Source organism: Lissotriton vulgaris, unplaced genomic scaffold, assembly GCF_964263255.1.
Source record: "Lissotriton vulgaris unplaced genomic scaffold, aLisVul1.2 SCAFFOLD_1334, whole genome shotgun sequence".
Classification (NCBI taxonomy): Eukaryota; Metazoa; Chordata; class Amphibia; order Caudata; family Salamandridae; genus Lissotriton; species Lissotriton vulgaris.
Window position 1 is genome coordinate 244170 of NW_028245346.1, and position 22981 is coordinate 267150.

At 46.5% G+C, this 22981-nt stretch overlaps 1 protein-coding gene across 1 annotated transcript in view; it reads right to left on the reverse strand.

Annotated features, from left to right (window-relative positions):
• The window catches only part of LOC147666471 (protein mono-ADP-ribosyltransferase PARP14-like), a 500256-nt gene that overhangs the window by 116538 nt on the left and 360737 nt on the right, over window positions 1-22981 (reverse strand). The window contains exon 8 of the mRNA XM_086949064.1: window positions 7374-7604. Coding sequence (XP_086805190.1) covers window positions 7374-7604 — 231 coding nt within the window. The remainder of the gene's footprint in view (window positions 1-7373; window positions 7605-22981) is intronic.

Here is a 22981-nt window from a genome sequence, read left to right on the forward strand (position 1 = left end):
TTGGCTGATGAAAACTGGGTTTTTTGCTGAATTTGAAGTCAGCAAACAATATGTTAATAAATGTATTTTGACAAGAGTGCTTCATCTAGAAAGAAAAACAATACATTAAATTCCGCACAAGTGTATTTTGCAAGTTAAAGAAGGTTGCAGGGAAGATTATATTAGCCCAGCCCGAGGACATTGCAATCACACGGGTTCTGTTTGTCCACTATGTCCTCCATCACAAGCAGGACAGAGGGGCATGACACACCTACCTGTCCTGATACATACCCACACCATGCAGGAAGGTATGTACAGTGTCCGGTAAATACCGCCTTTCCCAAACGTATCAATGGTGCATTACCTGCGGAGTTCTTTGCCCACTGCAAATAACTAAAACATGTCTGAGTAGTAACTGGACATTATTCCTCTGGTAAATGTTGGGAAGTTTGACCTATAATTACCGAGTACGTTAAACGCCACATTGCTTGGAATTCTGACCCCTGCAAAACAGTGATTTCATCAGGGACCGGAATTGTATAGAACAGTGGCGATAAGGTGCAGAAATAAAAACCCTTCACCTTTTCCGCTTGTGTTTAAAGAAGTCGGCATGCCTCTCTTTTAAATATCTTGCTGTTTATCATTTGCAGCTTACTTTGGCATTGCTGGTTAGAAACTAGAATCAAAACAAAAAGAAGCGCTAATTACATCCGAGCAGCTTGCCAAGAGCAGCAGAAGGCCTGCCCTCTGCGGCTGCACGGTCCCAGGACCTGGAGAACGCATTCCTCGCTGGCAGGTTCAGGGGCTTCTCCAAGTAAATGCTTTATGATTGCACAGAGCTCTTCTCTTGACAACCCAGGAAAGCTGTGTACTTTGCGCTCACTTTGTTTTGCCAGAGGGAAATTGAATTGAATCTAGATGTGGTGACTCAAAGGTAATCTCCTCATGTATCATTACTGTTCCCTTTTGTGAAACGCTCCGACACCAGGTCAAGTCCGCACTATATAAAAACGCATAAATAAATAAATAAATAATTAATAAATAAATAAAGGTTACGAGAAGGGCTGGAGAAAAGGGGAGGGCTGCCTCTGCTTACAGTCTCTGCACACTTCAGCAAACAAGCTGTCGCCGTTCCGCCCCACACAGCACTGGTGGGAGGGGGTGGGGGGGAACAGCAGAAAGAGTGGGGTGGGGTGGAGGGAGGGAAAGAGAAGACGCGCGTGATGGGTATGTGCAAAAGCTTGCTGAACTCTCCCTGAACCTTCCCTTAACACATCCCCAAGAAGATAAGAAACGTCTTTACGACATCCAGAAAATAGGCTATCCTGGCCAGAGGGGCAGTAAGAGAAATAGACAGGGTGGCACCCAAAAACCCTCTTTTCCAATGGGAAGCCAGCGTTTACCATGAACGCTGACGCTACCAAATAGAAAAGAGGGGCGGGGCTTAGAGTCCCTTTTAGAAATCTTGTATTTACAAGATCTCTCGGAGAGGCGGAGCAGGGCTCTGCCCTGCCACGCCCAGCCTGAGACCTGAAAAGTAATCAAAATCTGGCCTATTGTGTTGCCAGCTTCTCACTGCACACAAGCGATAATCCGTGGGTGCAGGAATGATCTCGGCTCACTTCATGGAAGCCCTCTTCTAGCATACGAGGGTTGGCAAATTTTCTTGCACAGGGGCACGACCCGATTAGTGAATCAACACTAACGGGATCCATTTGCACGATTCTCCAAAGGACTTCACTCCCTCCAATGTGCTCCTCTTACTCACAGGGCAAACAGGTCTTAGCAATCAGGTAGATGTTGGAGCTTCAGGCTACTGGGCAAGTGGATTACCTGGGTGATGTTGCCTCATCCAGCAGAGAGACTAGCAAGCCTTGGCCCCAGTCCTGGTCACAGGCAGACATCTTGCAGAGCTTCTCCCAACACAGCCTGACTCGCTGCTTGTCAGTTTACGCTTGGGGAATTAATCTCCCCTTCTTATAGTCCACTTTAGAGCCAGAGTTTCTGAAGTTTATGATGAGGGTCTGCTTCATTATGAAGCGTCCACTCCTCTGTCATGCCTTCCTCCTGAAAGCAGTCAGTCACAGCAGGAACAACTCCAAATCTGATAGCCCAACAACACAGGCCAAAGGAGTGACTAAAAGGTTCACCCCTGGATGTCAGCCACATTGATATGTGTATCAAAAGATTTCGAAAGGGACTAAACCCTACTGTTTCTGATTCCCTTGTCAGCCCCATCACATTCATGAGATGTGCCCAGGCCCTTTCCTTGTGACCTCTTTCACGAGAGCACCCTTTGAAATGTACTGGAAAGCCTGGCTCTCCATTTCTTTAGTGTGTCCCACCCAGCTGGAGAGAATGCAGCAATATACAAATCTGTTAAGGGGGGTTGTTAATCCTCTACCACCTCTTCCATCAAGCAGCCCTGGGTCTCCCACAATGGAATCCAGAGTCTGCCGTGCATTTTACCATGCACAGGCACACACAGACCCAACACATGCATATAACATACATGCACAGCACTACATTCCTCATGAATTGTACCCTTTGCAGGCACACAAACTCAGCACATGCATATAACATGCATGCACTGCACTACATCCTTCATGTATTGTACTACAACGCACAGGCACATATACACCCAGCATTTCATATAAACTGCATGCAATGCACAATACAGCATCATCCCTGCGTTGTGTCATTCACATTCACACATACACCCAGCACATGTACATCACACATACACTGCACAGAGCTAAGCACAAAACCGATGTTATCCAAGGGTGAGTGAAGCACACAGCAGCAGAACTTTAAACGAGTGAGTCGGTAGGCCTCACTACCGTGACATAGTTAAAAAGGCAGTTTACTTCTACTGATTACTACAAAGTATGCTGCCACCACCTCCTTTGTGCTGCTTAACATCTGGTAAAGGAAGCTGTGGAAGCACAATTTAGACTCCACTCTACCACGTCACAGAAATGCAATTATGTACGTGCAATTGACATTTTATTCAGTTTGCCTTAACTTTATGAACACGTGAAGCTTTCAAACTTTATTAATAAAGGTCACTGTAGAGACTAGAAATGTATATACCGTTTGCACTAATGTTTAGTTTTAACATGAAAGCATGTATTCACTATTCACATGTATACACTTATGCTTCAAGTTTTACTTACATATGTAAACATGTACTCTTACTCCCATTTTACACTTATTTTGAAAACCCTAGCGATATTTGCTCTCTTTGCAATATGTCGGTTTGTAACCTTTAAGGGGGTAAAAGCAGGGCTGGACTGGCCGCAGCGGGCTCTGGGTGTTTCTCCGGTAGGTCGTTAGGGTGAGGGCCGATTTTGGGCCCCTGGGAGCCGTTTTTGTTACAGGGCCATTTTTGCAGCATAGCTGCAACATCGGCCCCTGTAACAAAATCGGCTGAAACAAGCCCTGGCAAACAGCTCGGCCGCTCCCAGGGGACCGGCAGAGCTCTTTGCCAGGGCCAGTTTTGGTTCCCAGTCTGGCCCCGAGTAAAAGTCTATGAAAGCAAAAAAAGAGTTACTGGAAAGGAGGGGAATAAAAAAAGAGAAAAGATGTGGAACTAGAGGAGAGTCAGTGTAGATTTTATGATAAAAATTAAATACTTGAAAAACTAGATGAAAAATATTGACGACCTCAGGGTTTTGATCTGGTTTCATCGGATAAGATTCATATGTTGATTTTGATGGCTCGCCATCAGAGGAGGGATTGGAGCAGCGCAATTCAGATTCCACCCTTACACGTCACAGAAATGAAATGTATATGTGCAACTGATTATATCAACGGTGGTGCCTTACCTTTATTAAAGTGTATGAAACATTAAAACCATATTAATGTAGTTTTGTTTACCTTTTTACACTTATACTCCAAGTTGTACTTACATATGTAAACATGAAATCTTTTACTCATATTTTACATTTATTTTTCAAGTTACATATGTGCATGTATAACCATGTATTCGAAGTGCATATTAAATGCTTAGGGGAGAGGATGTGGCCTCACAGGCTTGGGCGGTTGATCTCAAATATGGGGAACCAGGTTCGAGTCTCTACAATAACGCCTAACATCCTGTGATTCTGGGCACATCTCTTATCTCCCTGTGCCTAACAAAAATGAATGTGTCCTGGTGCTCATGTAGGTGCTCTGATACCAGATACCTTCGGGTCAAGTTTGCACTTTATAAAACTCTGGGGTAAAAAGTTAGCCTGTCTACAGGCCTCAGTTTATAATGTGTTTTGCTCTGCTAGCATGTTGTTCTATTTTCTTGAAGGGTTATTACTTTGTTAATTGGAGAATGGCTTATTGTCTGTATTAGACAATTGATAGAGAGGCCTGGAGGGAAACCTGGCAGTGAACATGGAGAAACAATGGTTTAAAGAAGCTTTCTGTTCATCAGGTACCAGGATGGAAAGCTGTTCAAGGTTTGAACCACCGTTTCAGCTCAATAAGTGAAGCCATGTGGCAGATTTATTCAAGTATTGTTCTGATTGGTCCTTGGTGGTGTGAAGGGAGAAAAAGACTTTTGAGTCTTCTTTTACTTTTAAATTGGTGTTCACACACTTAGACTCGAAGCAGACACCTTAAGACTTAGAGAGGTATAGACCTTTCTACTTGCTCTATTCTTGCAAGTGTAACTTTTTATGCTAAACTCTTATTTCCTTTTTCCAAGAGTTCTACTGAAGTCTGATCATGCTGACACCTTCTATGCTCCCGAATTAGAGACTTTTGATTGATGACCCTCTACTTGACTTATGTTTAGAAGACAGAATAGAAGTTTCTTTAGGGAACTCCAGTTCACTTTATATTTGTTTCTGTATTATTGTGGCTATCACAATTCTATATCTCATTCTGTTGGGCCTCAATCAACTGAGATATATCAGCTTACCTATTATACTGATGCACTTATTGAACTTACTTTTGGCTTGCAAATTTCCTGTATTGATTAGTAATCCATATAAAAAAATGTAATCATATTCAGTGATTCCTGGTCCTTATTGTGGAGTCACATTGGCTTCACAAGTTAGAAATGTGTGGTTAAGGTCTTCTCCAGCCGCGGCCCGTGCAGGTAAGAGCGGTGGGGCCCGGTTGGGGGAGGGGTAAGCGGTGGTGGGGGGATTTCAACAGACAATGGAAAATACATTAGTTATTTAATTTTCCCCAGTTATCTGTCAAAGCCCTCCCACCCCCAACCCGCCCCCACTGCTCTTACCTGCACGGGCCGCAGCTTGTCTTCTCGCTTTCAATGTCTGATGCCAGCTAACACAGGTATATACAACAATAGGGAATAATCTTTAACGACTTGACTAAGAAATTACGTTGCAAGGCCCCTTGCTCTAGCACAGCCTTTCACCACTTGGGGTTACAGCTTTTGGCGCCCCTCCTAGTTCAACAAGTCCGCAATCCGTGTGACACATTTAGGTCTTGACGCACATGCATGTTCTGGGTTTGCATAGGCAACAATAAAATCTGGATTAGGGATCCAGTACAGTTGGGGCACTGATGGTAGGGTTGCCCGTTCATTAGCTCCCAACAAGGGAATATAAGCCACTGTAGGGCAAATCGCTGACTTGGCTAACATACCAAAGACAGTCCCACTAGAAAACAAGGGACTAATGGGAAAATTGAGAAAGGGGCGGTATCAGCTCTAGATACATTTCTTAATAACAAGCTGGACTGTCTGGATGAACCAAGATAGACATGGGAAAAAGAACTAGTAGAAAATATAGACTAGGAAACTACTCTCACCCAAGGGAAGTAGCTATAAAAGTGGCCCTGATACATTTTAATATCTGGCATAGACTATAGTACAGCAGAAGCAGTTTAAACAAAATGGGCCTATGTCAGACTAGTATGATGGACAATTCAGCTATCCGCTCCCCCCGGTATAGCAGAGTGAAATGCCAACGACTGCCCAGTTCAAAATACTGAGAATTCCCAATGACATGGGCCTATATAAGGCAGGCTACTGTTCTGTGTATCATGGCTTATGATAGAGATAAATCTCATTAAAGGATTTGGCGACCAACAGGCTCTCACGAAACAAATGGCAAGCTGGCTTGATTATGTGCATTTAAGCAGAGAAGATGGGATATGAGAATAGAGGAGGTCAACAAAATGTCAAGAAGCAATTTGGTAGAATGAAAGCCCACAGTGTTGTAGTTGAAGAAGATCCAAGGCACCTGGGATGAAGCATAAATGGGGAAACGGAAGTGAATGGCTAGATAAAGAATAATTAGGAGACCACTGATAATTTGCTCTAGATTTAATACAATCATTCTTGCGTGTGATTGAGGACTACTATATTTTGCCCAGCTAAATTAAATAACCAATGGTGCTTACAAACAGTGCATTTTGGTTTAATTGCGTTTTATTTCAAAAAGGCAAATAATAAATAAGCATATTAAAAAGCGTCATTTTGACAATCCGAGGGACCTCAGCATGATCCAGAGTTTCAGTCAAAAGTCCTTGGTGGTCATCAAGGATCCAGCCACCAGCTAAAGGAACAACTGCAGAAAATTTCAAGTGCAAAAAGGTTAGCCAGCACCTAGTTGCAAATAACAGCATGGAGTTATTGCTGAAGACCCTCTGACTTCAGTACATTTTGGCAGATAACCACACCACCCTGCATTGTGCAGATAGGATACAAGCACAGAGCCCTGCATAAGGCTCCAGGAAAAGACAGGGTCCAATTGTCAACGCTTAATGAACTATGAGCGTGCAAGGCAGCACCACAGATGCACATTTTAATAAAACATCAGTTCAGATAAGTTTTGTGTGATATACTCAAACTGAAGAATACTAAGGGGAAAACACAGTATCTTTTGGAAATTTAAGATACTTTAACAACATTGGCAGGACCAGAACCCTTGTCCTGGGGTCCCTTGTGCCACTAGAGTCACAAGACTTTGCCGCTGAGCTATATAGCTTTTTATTATTGAGATGATTTCTGCAGAAAGAAAACATTAAAATTACACCTATCTGAAAATGCAATATGTGTAAACAATATCACACATTAATTATTTAAAGCAGGGTATGTGTCTGTAAATCAGTAATTGTACATCAGAGCTATTATACCAAGACACTTTAAAACAGGGTTGCATTTTTAAGCTATATTCTTGTATTTTAATATATTTACAGTTTCAAAACATGGCAAGTTGTTTTGCCAGATGCTGTTAAATAAAGTTGCATTTAATACAATAAAAAAAGTATATGTATCTGGGTAACACTTTTTGAAAGTTCAACAGAGGTAATACTCTAGGGATACTCTAGCTCAAGAAAACTGGCAAATTGACAGTTTATCCATGAAAAGGGAATTTAAACATTCAAGACAGACAACGTAAAAATAAAAAGTAAATAAGTGATACCTCTGAAGACTGGCTTGTTTTCCAGCTGGGACAAATAACATGAAAAATATTTTTGCAACTCAGATTACACCCATCGGTTGGCAATACAGATCCCACATCAACATTGTCCAGCTGGGCCGCTGCATCTACCAGTTGTTGAAGTTGTGGACCTGCCTTCTGCAGCAAGGCCTTCGACACTGCACCATTGTGAAGCTGAAGGTCCGTAGCAACGCTATTCACAATGACATCAGTCTGAAAGAAAATCTTATATGTTAGGGACAACGCTTTTGTATTTATCAAGCACCATAAAAACAAAATCTTAATTAAGCATCGGTGGGATTGTTCTATACGCATTCTGACATTTCCTAAGGTGATGTCCGAGACAACGAATCGCAGGAGGAGGTATGTGTTAATGTTCTTCATGAGATCATCTAACAGAGGAGGGAAGCACATTACCAGAAACTGAGGCAATACAAGAGCTCAAAGAGGTCTCCAGCAAGTGAGTAAGGACAACAACTTTAAGTTAGCCCTTGATCATACCTGTTCAGCAACATTTTCTCATCTGTGTCAAACACTGCCCTAACACAACATCATCATCTTTGGTTCTCGCTGATAATCCACTCATTACTGTTTTTCTCCTTCTCTAGACCTTCTATCAAGGGAGCAACTGTCTTGCTGCCATTCCAAATACATGGCACTGCAATGGAGTATTCTAAATGAAAGTCATTTACTTTTCTAATTAAAAGGTTCTGAATTTTATTGCAAGACACAGAGGCCACTTTTATGCAGTCTTTTCTTGCTTTATTAAACACAGCAGCCAAGCAAGAACTACATTTCCCAAACATGAGGAAAGACAAAACTACAGAACCAATGAAATGTTGAATGAACCCATAATTATGTTGACTGTGAACAAATCCTCTTTTTCTGCAGCTCACAGTCAAGATAAGTACCTTATTTCTATTGTGTTTGGTTACTGTCAGGCACGTTTATTTTAGTTTTACTTGTGTTGATTTGTAAGTTGATCCTCTGCATGCACGCGTTATCCGTCCACTTGCCATCTAATCTTATTGTTTCATGTTCATAAGAAATACACTTGACGTTTAAAAATAAATATCTGTTTCAACTTTATTTGTTTGAGGCCTCAGCACCCGTCACGCGCCGATTCCTTTTAGCATGCGGTCTTCCGCTATGTTTATTTAACGGTCTTGCTGCTCGCGCGGCATTCGTCAGCTATTCTCTCCAGTGGCTCGCGCTGTTCTGAGTCCTATCAGAAATGACCCGCCTGCTCCGATTTGCGCTCACACGCATGGGCAATTATCTCGGCAGTGTCTCCGTCTTCGTCAGCTGTTTAGTTCTCATCGAGCGACGCAGCGCATGCGCTGCTCGCCTTGGCGAGATCTATTGTTGTGGATTTTGCGTTCGAAGGGGGACAGGAGATGTGCATGCATACGGGTCATGTGTACGCGTGCACATCTTCTGTCCCGTACGGGTCGTGTACACATGCACATCTCCTGTCCCTCCCTGTCTCCTGCTCGCTGTACCTGCACAGACAGGAGACATGCATGAGGAGACAGCTTGTTGTTTCCAGGCTCTGCGGCAATTTTGGAGAGTGTGGAGAAGAAAACAGGCCAGTCTCTGTATGTTTACTGATAGCGTCTTCCAACCCAAGGGACCCGGTGCAGCCGTCGGCTGCTGCATTATATCAGCTCAGGAGTCTTGAGTCAGGTGAGCAACTGCCGTGATAACCGACCTTCGTCCAGTCAGTGTAATGTAACATACAGGATTAAATTGGGGAATCCTCATCAACGCAGAGGATGAGCTGTGTCTAACGTCCAATGCTGCTTACTTTGGATGTGGGGAACAATTTTATTCCCGGCGTCGTTCAACATCCTGTGATTCTGGGCAAATCACTTAATCTCTCAGTGCGGAAAGCAACATGAGTCTGACCCTGTAGAAAGTGGTCACGTAAATCGCCACAATGCTTTTGGGTTGAGTTTGTGCCATCTAGAACTTCAAAAAGTGAAAAAAGCCAAAATATTGTTTTACGACGGCTCCCTTACAGTTCCATTCGGTGCATTACTGTTTACAAACCAATTGTTAACATTTATTTTCCTGATGTAGATCACTAACTGGCAGCCTGCATTGCCCTCTCATCTAACACGCCGCATCCTGTCAGCCACATTTTTAATTTTTTGTGTTTTTATTTACTCATTCTATAGACAGCACAAACATCGGAAGTTGTATGTCGTCAAAGTCAACATGCATGTATTGTTAATGGTAGCGTAGAAAAAGGAAACCTTTCTTCTCGAGTTATGGCTTTCCCCTGCACAGAAAGGATGTGGAATTTTATTAAAGATCTACATGTCCCAGTAACGACATGCTCAAGGAAATAGTGTCAAAGCCAATAGGCATCGTCTATGGGTACTATTGGTTCTGCAAAGGGTTCAAGCCATGCTGAACAGAATAACCAACGCTGTGCCGCATGGCTTGTAAAAAAGAAGACAGATAGTATATTTTATTGTGAAGCAGGCAGTAATGTCATTATTCTGGAAAGTAGTTCATATTACAGGCAATAGTAAATAATGCGTCTGTAATTAACAGAATTATGGGCAGGAACTGAAGGAAGGGGTTAACCTGATGTCATGTAAATAACGGTGAGAGAATGTTTTACTCACTTCTATAGTGATTGTTTATACAGGACACATCACAAAAGTATTTGTACATTGGTGCTTAAAAAGAGTAATTATTAACAATTGAAGCAGTATTCATTGTGGTCTACTGTGTCACAACAATTGAATGAAATGAAAAGACCGATAGCTACCCTCAGGCGCCCTAGGGCTGCAGACAACACGTGCAGATGGAACAAATTGGAGACTATTCAGATTTATTAAAAAGCAGGGTTTTTAAATGTTTACAGAAGGGGAGTAAGTTGGGCTCTGATCACAGATGAAGGGGGAGGTAGTTCCAAAGTTTGGCCGAGTTATAGGAGAATGAACAGCCCCCACATCTGGCTCTCTTATTCCTGGGTACTGTGGTGAGGAGGGAAGATGCTGATCTGAACTGTCTATTCTGGTGGTAGGGGGTGATCAGTGATTGATTGATGGCAGCGCCCGTTTCCCAAAAGGTTCAGTGGGCGCTGCACAGGGCCTTAAATTCAATTCTTTCCCTGACTGGGAGCCAGTGGAGGCTCTTTAGTCCGGGTTTAACTGGGAGTCGATGCGGGATCAGGAGGAGTGTTCGGGCTGCGCAATTCTGGATGACCTGGAGCTTGCGCAAAGTGGATTGAGGGGCCCCTAAGTAGAGGGCATTCCCAAAATCCAGACGAGACCAGATATGATCTGGTCTCGTAATCGGTTTTCTTGGAAAGGCAGTAGGAGGAGAATTTTTTGTAGATTCCTGAGTAGACCGTAGCAAGTGGCAGAAAGTGTAGCTGCTTGACAATTAAAGTTAAGGGATTTATCCAGCCAGATGCCCAGGCTCTTAATTGTGTCCTTTGGCGTAGGAGCAGGGCCAAGGCAGATGGGCCACAATGAGTCTGTGGTGAACTTGGGGGTGTTACCTCAGAGCATCAGCTCAGTTTTGTCTCCATTCAATTTGAGACATGAGGATGTCATCCATTAGGTCACTTCTTCTAAGCAGTCACTCAGGCTGTTATGCGCAGTGTACGGCTGGTCGAGAGCCCGAAGGGACGGACAATCTCAGCTAGGGGATATATATATATATATATATATATATATATATATATATATATATATATATATATATATATATATATATATATATATATATATATATATATATATATATTCCAAACTCAACCTCAACACGAAATTATGGAGAGGAGACGACATCCAATGTGGTGAAAATTCTTTATTTTCCTTTCCACGCCGCTTTTCAACGCGTTTCGCCTGACCCAGCAGGCTTGGTCACGAATAAAGTTTACAATTGACAAACAACATTTAAAGAGTCAAGTGACTCATTACCTGACCCATAAAACTATCGAACTGAACAACAGACTGATGATGAAGTCCGTCATGTGTAATTCCATCACATAAACAAAACTCATTTGCATTTAGAAAAGGAGATAAAATTAGAAAATGGTTACATAACCATTTATAGATGAATGAAAAGTATTATTCCAATTACAACAAGGAATATTCACGCAGTAGAACGCAAATAGACACGAACATCTTTACAGCACAAATTTCAAAGAAAAGGATAGCTGTAACCTGTCATTGTAGGCAAATCAAGCCCAAGTGGGCATAACGTCTAACCTTTTCCAGATATTCATTGTATTAACATACAAATGTATAAATGCATGCTTAAAAAGATGTTTCTATATATTCATAAATAATACAAATTTTGTTCTCCCATTCAACTCTATGCTAAAGTTCATACTCCAAATTATTTGATGGAATAACATCAACAATCAAAGTTTGATAAACTTTTGAATCTAGCCCCAGTGGGCGAAACATTCAGTTCATTTTAAAGTGAAAAAAGCAAAATTCTAACTAGTGATATAACAAAAAACTTTTAAGTTCAGAAATGATTGGCACTTTCCAGAAAGCAAAAATACAAAAGATATTCATCACTTCAATATTAATCATAATTCATAGGTGCGTATACAGATCCTCTTCAATATTTAATCCGTATGGACTTTTTAAATTTAATTCCACAATGTACCACAATTCAAGCTTGCGTAGCCTCTTAATCCTGTCCTCCCCTCTCTCATTAACAGGTATTGAATCAATTACAAAATAGGACAGACTGCTGGCATCTTTGTCATGAAACCTTTCGAAATGCCGGGCGACCGGATAAGATCTATCTGCATTTTTTATCGCCCTTAGATGTTGCAGCACCCGCTGAAGTACGGGCTTGATCGTGCTCCCCACATATTGCAGGTTGCAATCACATTTCAAGACATAGATTGCATAATCTGTCTTGCAGTCATATTGTCCTTTAATCTTTTTGATCCTATTGGAGAGACCTGGTTTGTATGTACTCACATTTTTCCCATGCTCGCACGCTTTACATTTACTGCATTTCAGAAAACCAGCTTTCCTAGTCAACCAATTACTCTTCTTGCTCTTTTTCTTAATTTTATTCAACATGGTTTTAACTAACATTTGCTTGAATGATTTTGCTTTCCGGAATGTTATGAGGGGTCTACTAGTTAGTAGAGGACCTAAAATTGGGTCATTTTTGATAATATGCCAATGTCGTGACAATATTTTCCTCACTGATCCATGCAGTTTGTTATAGCTGGTAATCAACCTACACTCGTTCTCAGCCTCACTATTCATCTTCCCTCTGTGTTTAAAAAGGACATCTTCTCTGGTTTTTTGTCTGACTTTTGTGAAAGAAGTGTTCAAACAGTTATCACTGTACCCTCATTCTTTAAATCGAAATTTAAGGGTCTCCAGTGCACATTCTCTTTCCATGGGGTCACTACAATTTCTTAGTACCCTCAGACCTTCCCCATAGGGGATACTGTTCACCAAATTAGTAGGATGGAAACTATTGGCATGAAGCACCGTGTTCCCAGATGTTTCTTTCCTATAAAGTTTTGTCTGTAATTTATTGTCTTTTATATAGACTGTAAGATCTAAAAAATTTACAGACTCTGTACTAACAGTACTAGTGAACTTAAGATTCAAACTGTTTTTCTGTATTTTAGCTAAAAATACATTCAAGTCAGATATTGGGCCTCTCCAGACAACAAACAAGTCGTCAATAAAGCGACTCCAATGGAGGATGTTGTTGTCCCATTCCTCCTGGCACTGTTTCCGGACCACCTGCTCCTCCCACCAGCCCATATGCAAATTAGCATAGCTGGGGGCGAAGCAGGTGCCCATCGCAGTGCCACACGTCTGATGGAATAATTCATCATTGAAGATGAAATAGTTATTCTTTAAGCAAGTTGAAACCATTGACAAGAGCATTTGAGTATGGGCCCATAGCTTGATTGGTCTTGTCCCATATATATATATATATATCTCAGAAAGGCTCCTGCCGAGATACTGGGACTCAACGAGGGGTGGTGTACACTCCGGCGGAGCGTGCCGGTAATCGTATATCAAAATCCTTTTTCAAACCTCATTCGTACGCTCTCAGGAAATGAGTCCAATAACACGAATACTGGAACACAGGTTTATTCCACACAACTCATTTCGCCTTGCGGCTTGTTCATATATATATATAAAATAATATATAATAATTAAATAGTGTAGGGCTCAGAGAAGAGCCCCGCGGCACACCGCAGCCAAGAGGCTTGCAAGGGGAGGAGCTTTCACCCTTGAAAACCTGGAAGGAGTGTTCTGACAGGAAGGATTCAAACCAGGCAATTGCATTTCCTGAGACTCCTAGGCTGGTAAGTCGGTCTAGTAGAATGTCGTGGCTTACAGTGTTGAAGGCGGCACTTAGGTCAAGGAGGATGATTGCTGCAGAGCCTCCTTGATCCAGAATCTTGCTGGCCTCCTCCGTCACTGCGGGAAAGGCGGTGGTTTCAGTCCCATGCATGGGACGGAATCCCGTCTGGGAGGGATTGAGCAGGTGATTGATCTCTAAGAACTCAGTCAATATTGTGTTGGCGGGAGGAGGAGCTTTGCGCTGTTCCAAGATGGCCGCGTGAGCACAGGGCTCCTGAGACCCTCTTCGCCTCCCGCATCTATCCTGCCACAAATCCTGATTTGAACGACAGGTATTTCTTGCTTATGCCCTGCTGATTCTGAAAACCTTTTTCAGGAATCAAATCGGACGCTGAGAACCGGACTTGCTGCTTCCTGAAGTTTGCGGCCTACATCGTAGACCACACCCGGGCTTGAGTCCCCGAGGTACCCAGGTGAAAATTCAACAACAACGGCCTGTGTGCCACGCCCACAGCCCCTGAGGTACTTTCGGCTTCGCTTTGGGTTATTGTTGACGGCGCTCTACGGTCGCCCCACTCGTCGCCCACTATGGCGGGCAAAGCAGATGCCGAGAAGCGGAACACCAAGGGCACGCATCGTGGTGGTGTGCTTCAAACTCAAACCATAGAGCGCTACACTCGCCCAAAAGAGTCCCATGGTGGAGCGAGTAAGGCTCTCGAGGGGGCAGGAGATGGTACGCCTTCAACGGAGGAGCCGACATTGAAGGACATCATGGGCGCCATCACCAGTGTTCGTACGGATATGGGCCGACAATATGAGACTCTCGCCGCGAAGATTGACACGGTGGGGATCGAGGTTAAACTCATTAGGGCTGATCTGGGTAAGACGAATGAACGGGTCGTCCCTGGACATTAAAACTGCAAGCTTGACCACGGATGTCTCGGACCTCCAGGCTGAGGTTCGCACTCTCCGCACCTCCAATGACCAGTTTGCCCGCCGGCTGGAGGATTTCAAAAGCCGGGCCAGGCGCAATAACGTCCGCATCGTGGGGGTTCCGGAGAACTCTGCGGATGTATCCACAGACCTTCTGGTGGAGGATTTGGTCTGAAACATCTTGTACCTAAGGGCCTTAGTAACTTCTTTATTGTGGAGCGAGCACATAGAGTTCCCGGCGGGAAGCCCAAGCTGGGGGCCGCACCAAGGCCTATCATCGCCAGGATTTTTAATTTCCGAGATCGGGACGCTATCCTGCAGGCCTCACGTACCATGGGTCCCACTAACTATGACAATGCCTCAGTCAGTTTCTACCCAGACTTCACCCAGGCCGTGCAGAAACAACGCATGGGTTTCACCGGTGTGAAGAGACGGCTTAGGGATATGGGACTGAAATATGCCATGCTTTTTCAAGCCCGACTAAGGATTGAGTATGAGGAGCGGGCGTTTTTCTTCGATCGCCCGAGGTGGTCAGTGACTGGCTGGACACATTGCCATCAAACCGCACCAGCAATGAGAGCTCAAGAGGTGCCGAGGGGGGCCTGGCTGAACAGCAGTAGTGAGTCTGCATCGGCGAGCCGGTTACTATGGACTTCTAGCAGTGGCTTTGTAATAGACTTGCTTTTTACTGTGGATACCCGGGGATGGGGGGGAATCGGGCCTCTTCTTCCTCCTCTGGGGACTTTTTCTCTTTTCTTGTAGGTTAGTTTAATGGGGCGACAGGCACACTGCAAGTTGGGGTGGTTTTTTGATCTAACGCAGGGGTGCAGGGTGGGGGGGTGTGTTTCTCAGGGTTCCTTGGGGGTGGCGGGGGGGGGTCTTTTCCTTTTTGTTTTGTTCGAGGCTGCGCTATGTTCTGTCTTTTATCCTGGGTGCTTGTTCCCCAGGGGGCGGGATGTCCAGTGCCGGGATTGGGGGGGGGGGGGGGGGAGCTTAGGGTGCTGAGTTGGAACGTTAACGGTCTTGGTGATAGAATAAAGCGGGGAATCGTATTGCAATATTTGAAGCGCTGTGCCCCAGATGTGATTTTACTCCAGGAGACGCACTTGGTTGGCAATACATACCACACACTGAACAGACGAGGCTTCCGTCTGGTGGCCCATTCAGGGTTTACCTCCGGGTCGAGAGGGGTGGGGGTCCTGGTAAGAACTTCCCTCCCCCTGGAGATAGATGACATTGTGTTAGACGACAGGGGCCGCTATGCGGCTGTTACGGGTCGGTGGGAAGGGAAAACTATTTCCATTTTGTCTGTCTATATTCCCCCTGGCCTGCAGGCCACCACATTTGCTGATCTGAGTGATGTGATCCTGGGGCTTCCTGATGGCATACTGGTAGTGGGTGGTGATTTTAATTCTGTAGTTAGTGGGGATGAAGACCGTAGCCCCCCCAAGAGCCTTGCCTGCGGCACAGCTTTGGCTCGGGAAGCTCCTGGACACTCTTGGTCTAGTTGATTGTTGGAGGCAATTGCACCCTGGACAGCTCCAGTATACTTTTTATTCGGGAGCCCATGGGAGTCTATCGAGATTGGACTATATTCTTGTACCAGCAGCGCAGATGGTCTCTGTGAGAAGTTGGCCCGATATGCAACGTTCGCTATTCTAGCGACCGCTATGTATCGTTCCAACGACCCTTATGGTGTTTGGTTGTAAGTCAACCTATAGACCAGCTATCCTAGTAGCGTGGATACGAGCAGTCTAAGGCTAAAGACTCGAGAGGGCGTGTTAAGCCAGCTGTTTACCACACATGTACCTCTTGAACACCCAGTGAAAGGACACTACACAAGTGTTATGAAAATAAACAGTATATTTATTAAGAATCACAACAGCCCGGTACTCTTTATGAGGACAGGGTACTAAGCACAAACCAAATCTCTTTTAGCAAATACTTCAAGTGCACAATTAGAAACAAGTGTCCGAGGACACGGAAAGATTAAGGTCTCGGGCGGACCCGATAAGGCAAGTCGGAAGCGAGGGACTCGGGACCCTAGAGTAAGGAGGCTATGCAGGCACCGAAATGCCGAGTTACCTAGCCACGAGGGCTGCGGCTGCACAAGTCTTACAGGCGTCGGGGTCTTCGCTGACGAGCCAGGAGCCGGAAGCCGGAAGAAAGGAGTTGCTGGCCGGCGACCAGTGCTGAATAGTTCGTAGAGATCCAAGCCTGGATCAGTGATCGTTGATACCTGAAAGCAGAGGGGACCAAGTTCGTACTACTAGCCAGTAGTCAGAGGGTACCAGGAGGGCACCGGTTGGCCGTCACCTCGACTAGGTGAGTGGGCGACGCTAGGCTCTGCAGTCTCACGGGCCAGGAGGCGTTGTCGGCGACCACGGCGGAGGTGCGAGCTGTCCCACGAAGGATGATGCTGTCGGCGTCGCTGGGCCCAGGATGGGGCAACAAGCCTTGGCAGTTCTCAGGGCCACGTGGTGGGCCTAAGAGGGCGTCTTGAGTGGACCAGGAGGGTCCGGGGTGCTTCTCGCAAAGATGGAAGCAAGGGCCAGTCTGGAGCAACCAGACCAGCAGTGTTGATTCTCGGATGTCGTCACAGAAGGACACGAGCCAGCGGCTAGTGACCAGACAACGTGCTGAGCAGCGAGCAGAAGGGCCCCACGCAGATCGTGGAGATGCTGGGAGACTGCACTTCGGTGCTGGAGCGGCTCAGGGTCGGGGCTTCTCGGACCCCAGAGCACTCACCAGAGAGTTACCTCGATGGTCGTGCTGGTTTCTAAGAGCGTGCAGGTTCTGATGATGGCCGGTCCCTCGAGGTCTCGTCGCACCCACAGATCACAGCTGAGCTGATGTTGTGGGTAGAGGTCAGAGGTGCCAGGGAAGCCGGTTCTCGTCGAGCTGGGCCGTCGGATTCCTTGAGGAAGGACTTACAGCAAACCGCAGAGTTCTTAGTTGGTGCCCGCTGATGCAGGGTGACTACTCCTTAGTCACAAGGGAGAAATCTTGAGAAGAGTCTTGAATGTCCTTTCGTAGAAAGTAGTTCTTGAATCAAAGATGATCTAATTTGGAAGGGTCCCCGCTCCGGCCTTTATTCTAAAGAAAGGGGAGGGCACATGACTAGGTCCTGCCCTAAGGGTGGGACCAGGAAGGGGGCAGTTACACCCCTCTCCCCTGCCGGACTTTCCCCAGGCCAGGGCTGTCGCCCCTGGAACTGGTTCTAACCGGCAGATGCGTAGTGAGCACCGGGGTGCCACTCCGCAGTCACCTTCACGCAAAAGCCCTACCTACCCAGAATACACAAACCCTGTCTGGGACGGTGCGAACACCGCCCTCGACGGGAAACCCTTTGTCCAAGCGCTCCTCGCTGGAAGGACTCCCAGCAGCAGGAGGTCAGACTCATGTCTGTGGTGGCAGCATCCATTTTGTGGAGCTGAGGCTTCAGTTAACTTTAACCGGGGTTCACGGTTACGTGCATGTCGTGTCCCTCTAGAGGGGTGGGATGCTAACCTCATCGCCGGAATTGGTGAGAGGGCAGCACCCCGATTCGTATGACACCTTACTCGACATGCCTGGATAACGCGACACCGGAGTTACCGTTATGGTACGCGTTATCATGGAACAGCCATTGGGTCTGGATTCCGCAAACTGCAACCGGGCTCGGCTCGGGCCTGAGCCTAGCTCACACGAGCCCACGCACTCTGCCTTCAGGATTGTTAAGGCCTGCCATAGGAGTGACTGATAGGAACTCGGGTGTCCATTGTATGGTTAGATATAGAGCTACTATACCTAAAGCGAAGGGTGGTTACACGGCTTCGCCCCAGCTGTCGTGCAGCCAGTTGTGTCAAATTTAGGAGGCCAGCCAGGGGTGGCATAATACCTGCTTCAGCCCCTGGCGGCCCTGGGTACACCTATGCCCTGCGTTACGGGGTCTGATAAGGTGGCCCAGTACCAATTGGTAAATGCACCTAGGGTACATATCGTAATTTAGAAAGAGAACAGCCAGGCTGTGGGTCTGATTAGCAGGCCCACAGCCAGAGAAAGTCGTAAACCAGTGAAACAAAAGCAAAAAATCTGGGTGATCATGGGATTGCAGACCCTACTCTCCTACATGACCCCCCCCCAAACGTCGGAACAATAAGCTAACCTTGACCAGGTGAGTCTTCTGGTTCTAAGTGGAAATATCTGGAGAGCCCATCGGCATTGCCATGATCAGTACCAGGTCTATGTTCCACTGTAAAGTCCATCCCCTGTAGGGAGATGGACCACCTAAGCAGTTTGGGGTTTTCGCCCTTCATCTGATTTAGCAACAAGAGGGGCTTATGGTCGGTCTGAATCTTGAAGTGAGTACCAAACAAGTATGGCCTCAGCTTCTTCAGGGCCCAAACCACAGCAAAGGCCTCCCTCTCAATAGCTGACCAATTCTTCTCTCTAGGGGTCAGCCTTCTGCTTATAAAAGCAATGGGCTGGTCTTGACCATCAAAATTCAGTTGAGAAAGAACAGCTCCCACACCCAACTCAGAAGCATCTGTTTGGACAATGAATGGTTTGGAGTAGTCCGGACTCTTGAGGATAGGCGCCGTGCACATGGCCTGCTTGAGGTCATCGAATGCTTTTTGACAGCTCGCTGTCCACTGAACCTTTTTTGGCATTTTCTTACTTGTCAGTTCGTTTAATGGTGTCACAATTGAACCATAGTTCCTGACAAACTTCCTATAGTAACCAGTCAGGCCCAAGAAAGCTCGAACCTGAGTCTGGGTGGTTGGAGGAGCCCAGTCCCTGATCGACTGTATCTTGCTCTCCAGTGGCTGAACCTGACCTCCACCTACAAGGTGGCCCAGGTATACAACCTGTGTCTGCCCTATCTGGCACTTGGTGGCCTTGATAGTGAGACCTGCCGCTTGCAGCGCCTCTAACGTCTTCCGCAGGTGGACCAGGTGATCCTCCCAGGTGGAGCTAAAGACAGCAATATCGTCAAGATACGCCGCACAGAAGTCATCCAGCCCAGTAAGGACTTGATTCACCAACCGTTGGAAGGTGGCAGGTGCATTTTTCAGACCAAAGGGCATCACCACGAACTGGTAATGCCCACCAGGGGTTGAAAATGCGGTTTTAGGCTTGGCGTCCTCAGCTAACCTGATTTGCCAATACCCAGCTGTCAGGTCAAACGTACTTAGGTAGTTGGCCGAAGCCAATCTATCGATAAGCTCGTCTGCCCTTGGTATTGGGTGGGCGTCAGTCTTAGTGACTGCATTGAGACCCCTGTAGTCTACGCAAAACCTCATCTCTCTTACCACCCTGGGTGTGAGGTTTCGGCACTAGAACTACGGGACTAGCCCAAGGGCTATCCGAGGGTTCAATGACTCCCAACTCCAACATTTTCTGCACTTCACTTTTGATGCAGTCTCTAACGTGATCAGGCTGCCTGTAGATTTTACTCTTGACTGGCAAGCTGTCACCAGTGTCAACCTCATGGGTACACCAATCGGTCTGACTGGGTGTTAGAGAAAACATATGCCTGAACGACTGAAGAACCTGTTTACAGTCGCTCTGTTGATGTTCGGAGAGGCTGCCACAAAAGACAACACCATCTACCGAGCCATCGTCAGGATTCTGAGTGAGCAGGTCGGGGAGAGGGTCACTCTCCTCTTCCTGTCCCTCGTCTAGGGCCATGAGCAAACTCATGTCCTTCCTGTCGACATATGCTTTTAGCCTGTTGACATGAAGCACCCTGTGGGGGCTCCGGGGAGTTCCCAGGTCGACCAGGTAGGTGACCTCTCCCTTTTTCTCCAGGATGGTGTAGGGCCCGGACCATTTGTCCTTGAGTGCTGCTGGGGCCACTGGCTCCAACACCCACACCTTCTGTCCGGGCTGGTAAACAGTCAAGACAGCCTTTTGGTCATGCCAAGCTTTTTGGAGTTCTTGGCTGGCCTTAAGGTTTTCAGATGCCTTTTCCATGTACTCAGCCATCCGCGAGCGGAGGCCAAGCACATAGTCCACTATGTTGGCGGCAGGCTTTTTGAGAGGTCTCTCCCATCCTTCCTTCACCAAACACAGGGGTCCCCTTACAGGATGCCCGTACAGAAGTTCAAAAGGGCTGTAGCCAACCCCCTTCTGTGGGACTTCTCTGTAGGCGAACAAGAGGCAGGGGATCAGGACGTCCCATCCACGCCGAAGCTTTTCCGGTAGTCCATGAATCATCCCTTTTAGGGTCCTGTTGAATCTCTCAACAAGCCCATTGCATTGTGGATGATAGGGTGTGGTGAACTTGTAGTTAACACCACATTCCTTCCACATAGCAGTTAAGTAGCTCGACATGAAGTTTGCACCTCTGTCGGAGACGACCTCCTTAGGGAAGCCCACTCTGGAGAACACTCCAACTAGGGCTCTTGCCACAACAGGTGCTGTAGTGGTCCTAAGGGGAATAGCTTCAGGATACCTGGTGGCATGATCCACTACCACCAGTATAAACTTGTGCCCTGATGCTGTAGGTGGTTCCATGGGACCGACGATGTCGATCCCCACCCGTTCAAAGGGCACCCCCACCACAGGCATTGGTATAAGGGGGGCCTTTGTCGTGCCACCTGACTTACCACTGGCTTGGCAAGTGACACAGGAGCGGCAAAACTCCTTGGCATCCTCGTTCATGTGAGGGGAGTGAAAGTGTGAGACAAGCCTGTCCCACGTTTTCGTCTGGCCTAAGTGACCTGCTAAGGGAATCTCGTGGGCCAAGGTAAGTAGGAAACCACGCTGAGACAAGGGTACAACCAGCCTCCTGGTCATGCCAGGCTTGGGGTCTCTTGACTCAGTGTACAGGAGTCCATCTTCCCAGTATACCTTGTGGGTACCTGTGGCGTTCCCAGCAGCCTCAGCAGCAGCCTGCTGTCTGAGGGGTTCAAGAGAAGGGCAGTCTAACTGGTCCTTCCCCAGGTCTTCCCTTGAGGGTCCCCCTGAACCCAAGAATTCAACTTGATCAAGTTCGAATTCCCTAGGCTCAGTTTCCCTCAATTCCTGTAGGTCAGCCTCCTCTGAGACTTGATCCTCGACCTGGGGCAAGGGGGAAGGCACAGCCTTAACCCTACTGCTCTTTTTCTTGGGAGGTGTCTGGTCCGTTGTTCCAGGATCCAGCACCTGTTCAGTGGGGCATTTCCTGACCTGTGACCTAGTCACGGCGAACACATGTGCTGGCAAACCTAACATTTCCATGTGAGTCCGGTGCTCCACTTCTGACCATTGTGACGACTCCAAATCATTGCCCAACAAACAATCCACTGGGAGGTCTGGACTAACTACAACCTTCTTGTGGCCAGTTACCCCTCCCCAGGAGAAAGCTACAATTGCCATACTGTGATTGGTAGTGACATTGCTTGCATTGGTCACCAGGAATTCTGTACCTGGCATGATCTGTCCAGGGTCCACAAAGTTAGGCGTCACCATGGTGACGCTGGCACAAGTGTCCCTATAGGCCTGAGCCATCTTTCCATTTATGAAAGGCGTCTGTCGGTATTTGCCCAGGGTATTGGGGCTTACGTCAGGGGATACGTCTGCGTCCCCTGTACTGACAAGGACAGCCTGAGTGAGTGTGCCAACTAAGTTGTCACGCCCCTCAGAACCCAGGGTTAACCCTACTAAACCCTTGGGAGGTGCACTACCACTGCTGACTGTACTAGGGGGCACAGGTGCCTTAGGGGCTGCAGTGGCAGGAGCCTGCCCTCCTCCTTTCTTGGTGCACTCACTAAACCAGTGAGACTTACTTTTACAGTACTGGCACCATCTTTTGGATTGGCCTTCTTTCTTCTTTTGGGGAACCTGACCCCCACCCTCTTTGGGTTGTTGGGGACCTGTCGAAGACTTCTGGTCATTTTGTTCCCCTTTAGAATCTTTACCCTTCTGGTCTGCTTTCTTCTGACCACCTTGATTCTGGCCCTGGTTCTGCTTAACTCTTGTACGAACCCATCTGTCTGCCTTCTTTCCCAATTCTTGGGGAGAGGTCAGATCCGAGTCGACAAGATGCTGATGCAACAACTGGTTCTGACAATTGTTTAAAATTTGTTCTCTCATCATCAAATTATACAATCCTTGATAATCAGTAACCTTACTGCCCAGCAACCAGCCCTCAAAAGCCTTAGTGGCACAATCGACGAAATCAGACCAATCTTGAGACTGCGTTTTCTGGGTATCCCTGAACAGCACCCTGTACTGCTCAGTGGTTAGGCCGAACCCTTCAACGAGTGTATTTTTCAAGATTTGGTAATTGTTAGCATCCTCCACCCTTGTGGTGAGGAGCTTGTCTCTTCCTTTCCCTTCAAAGGAGAGCCACAAGATAGC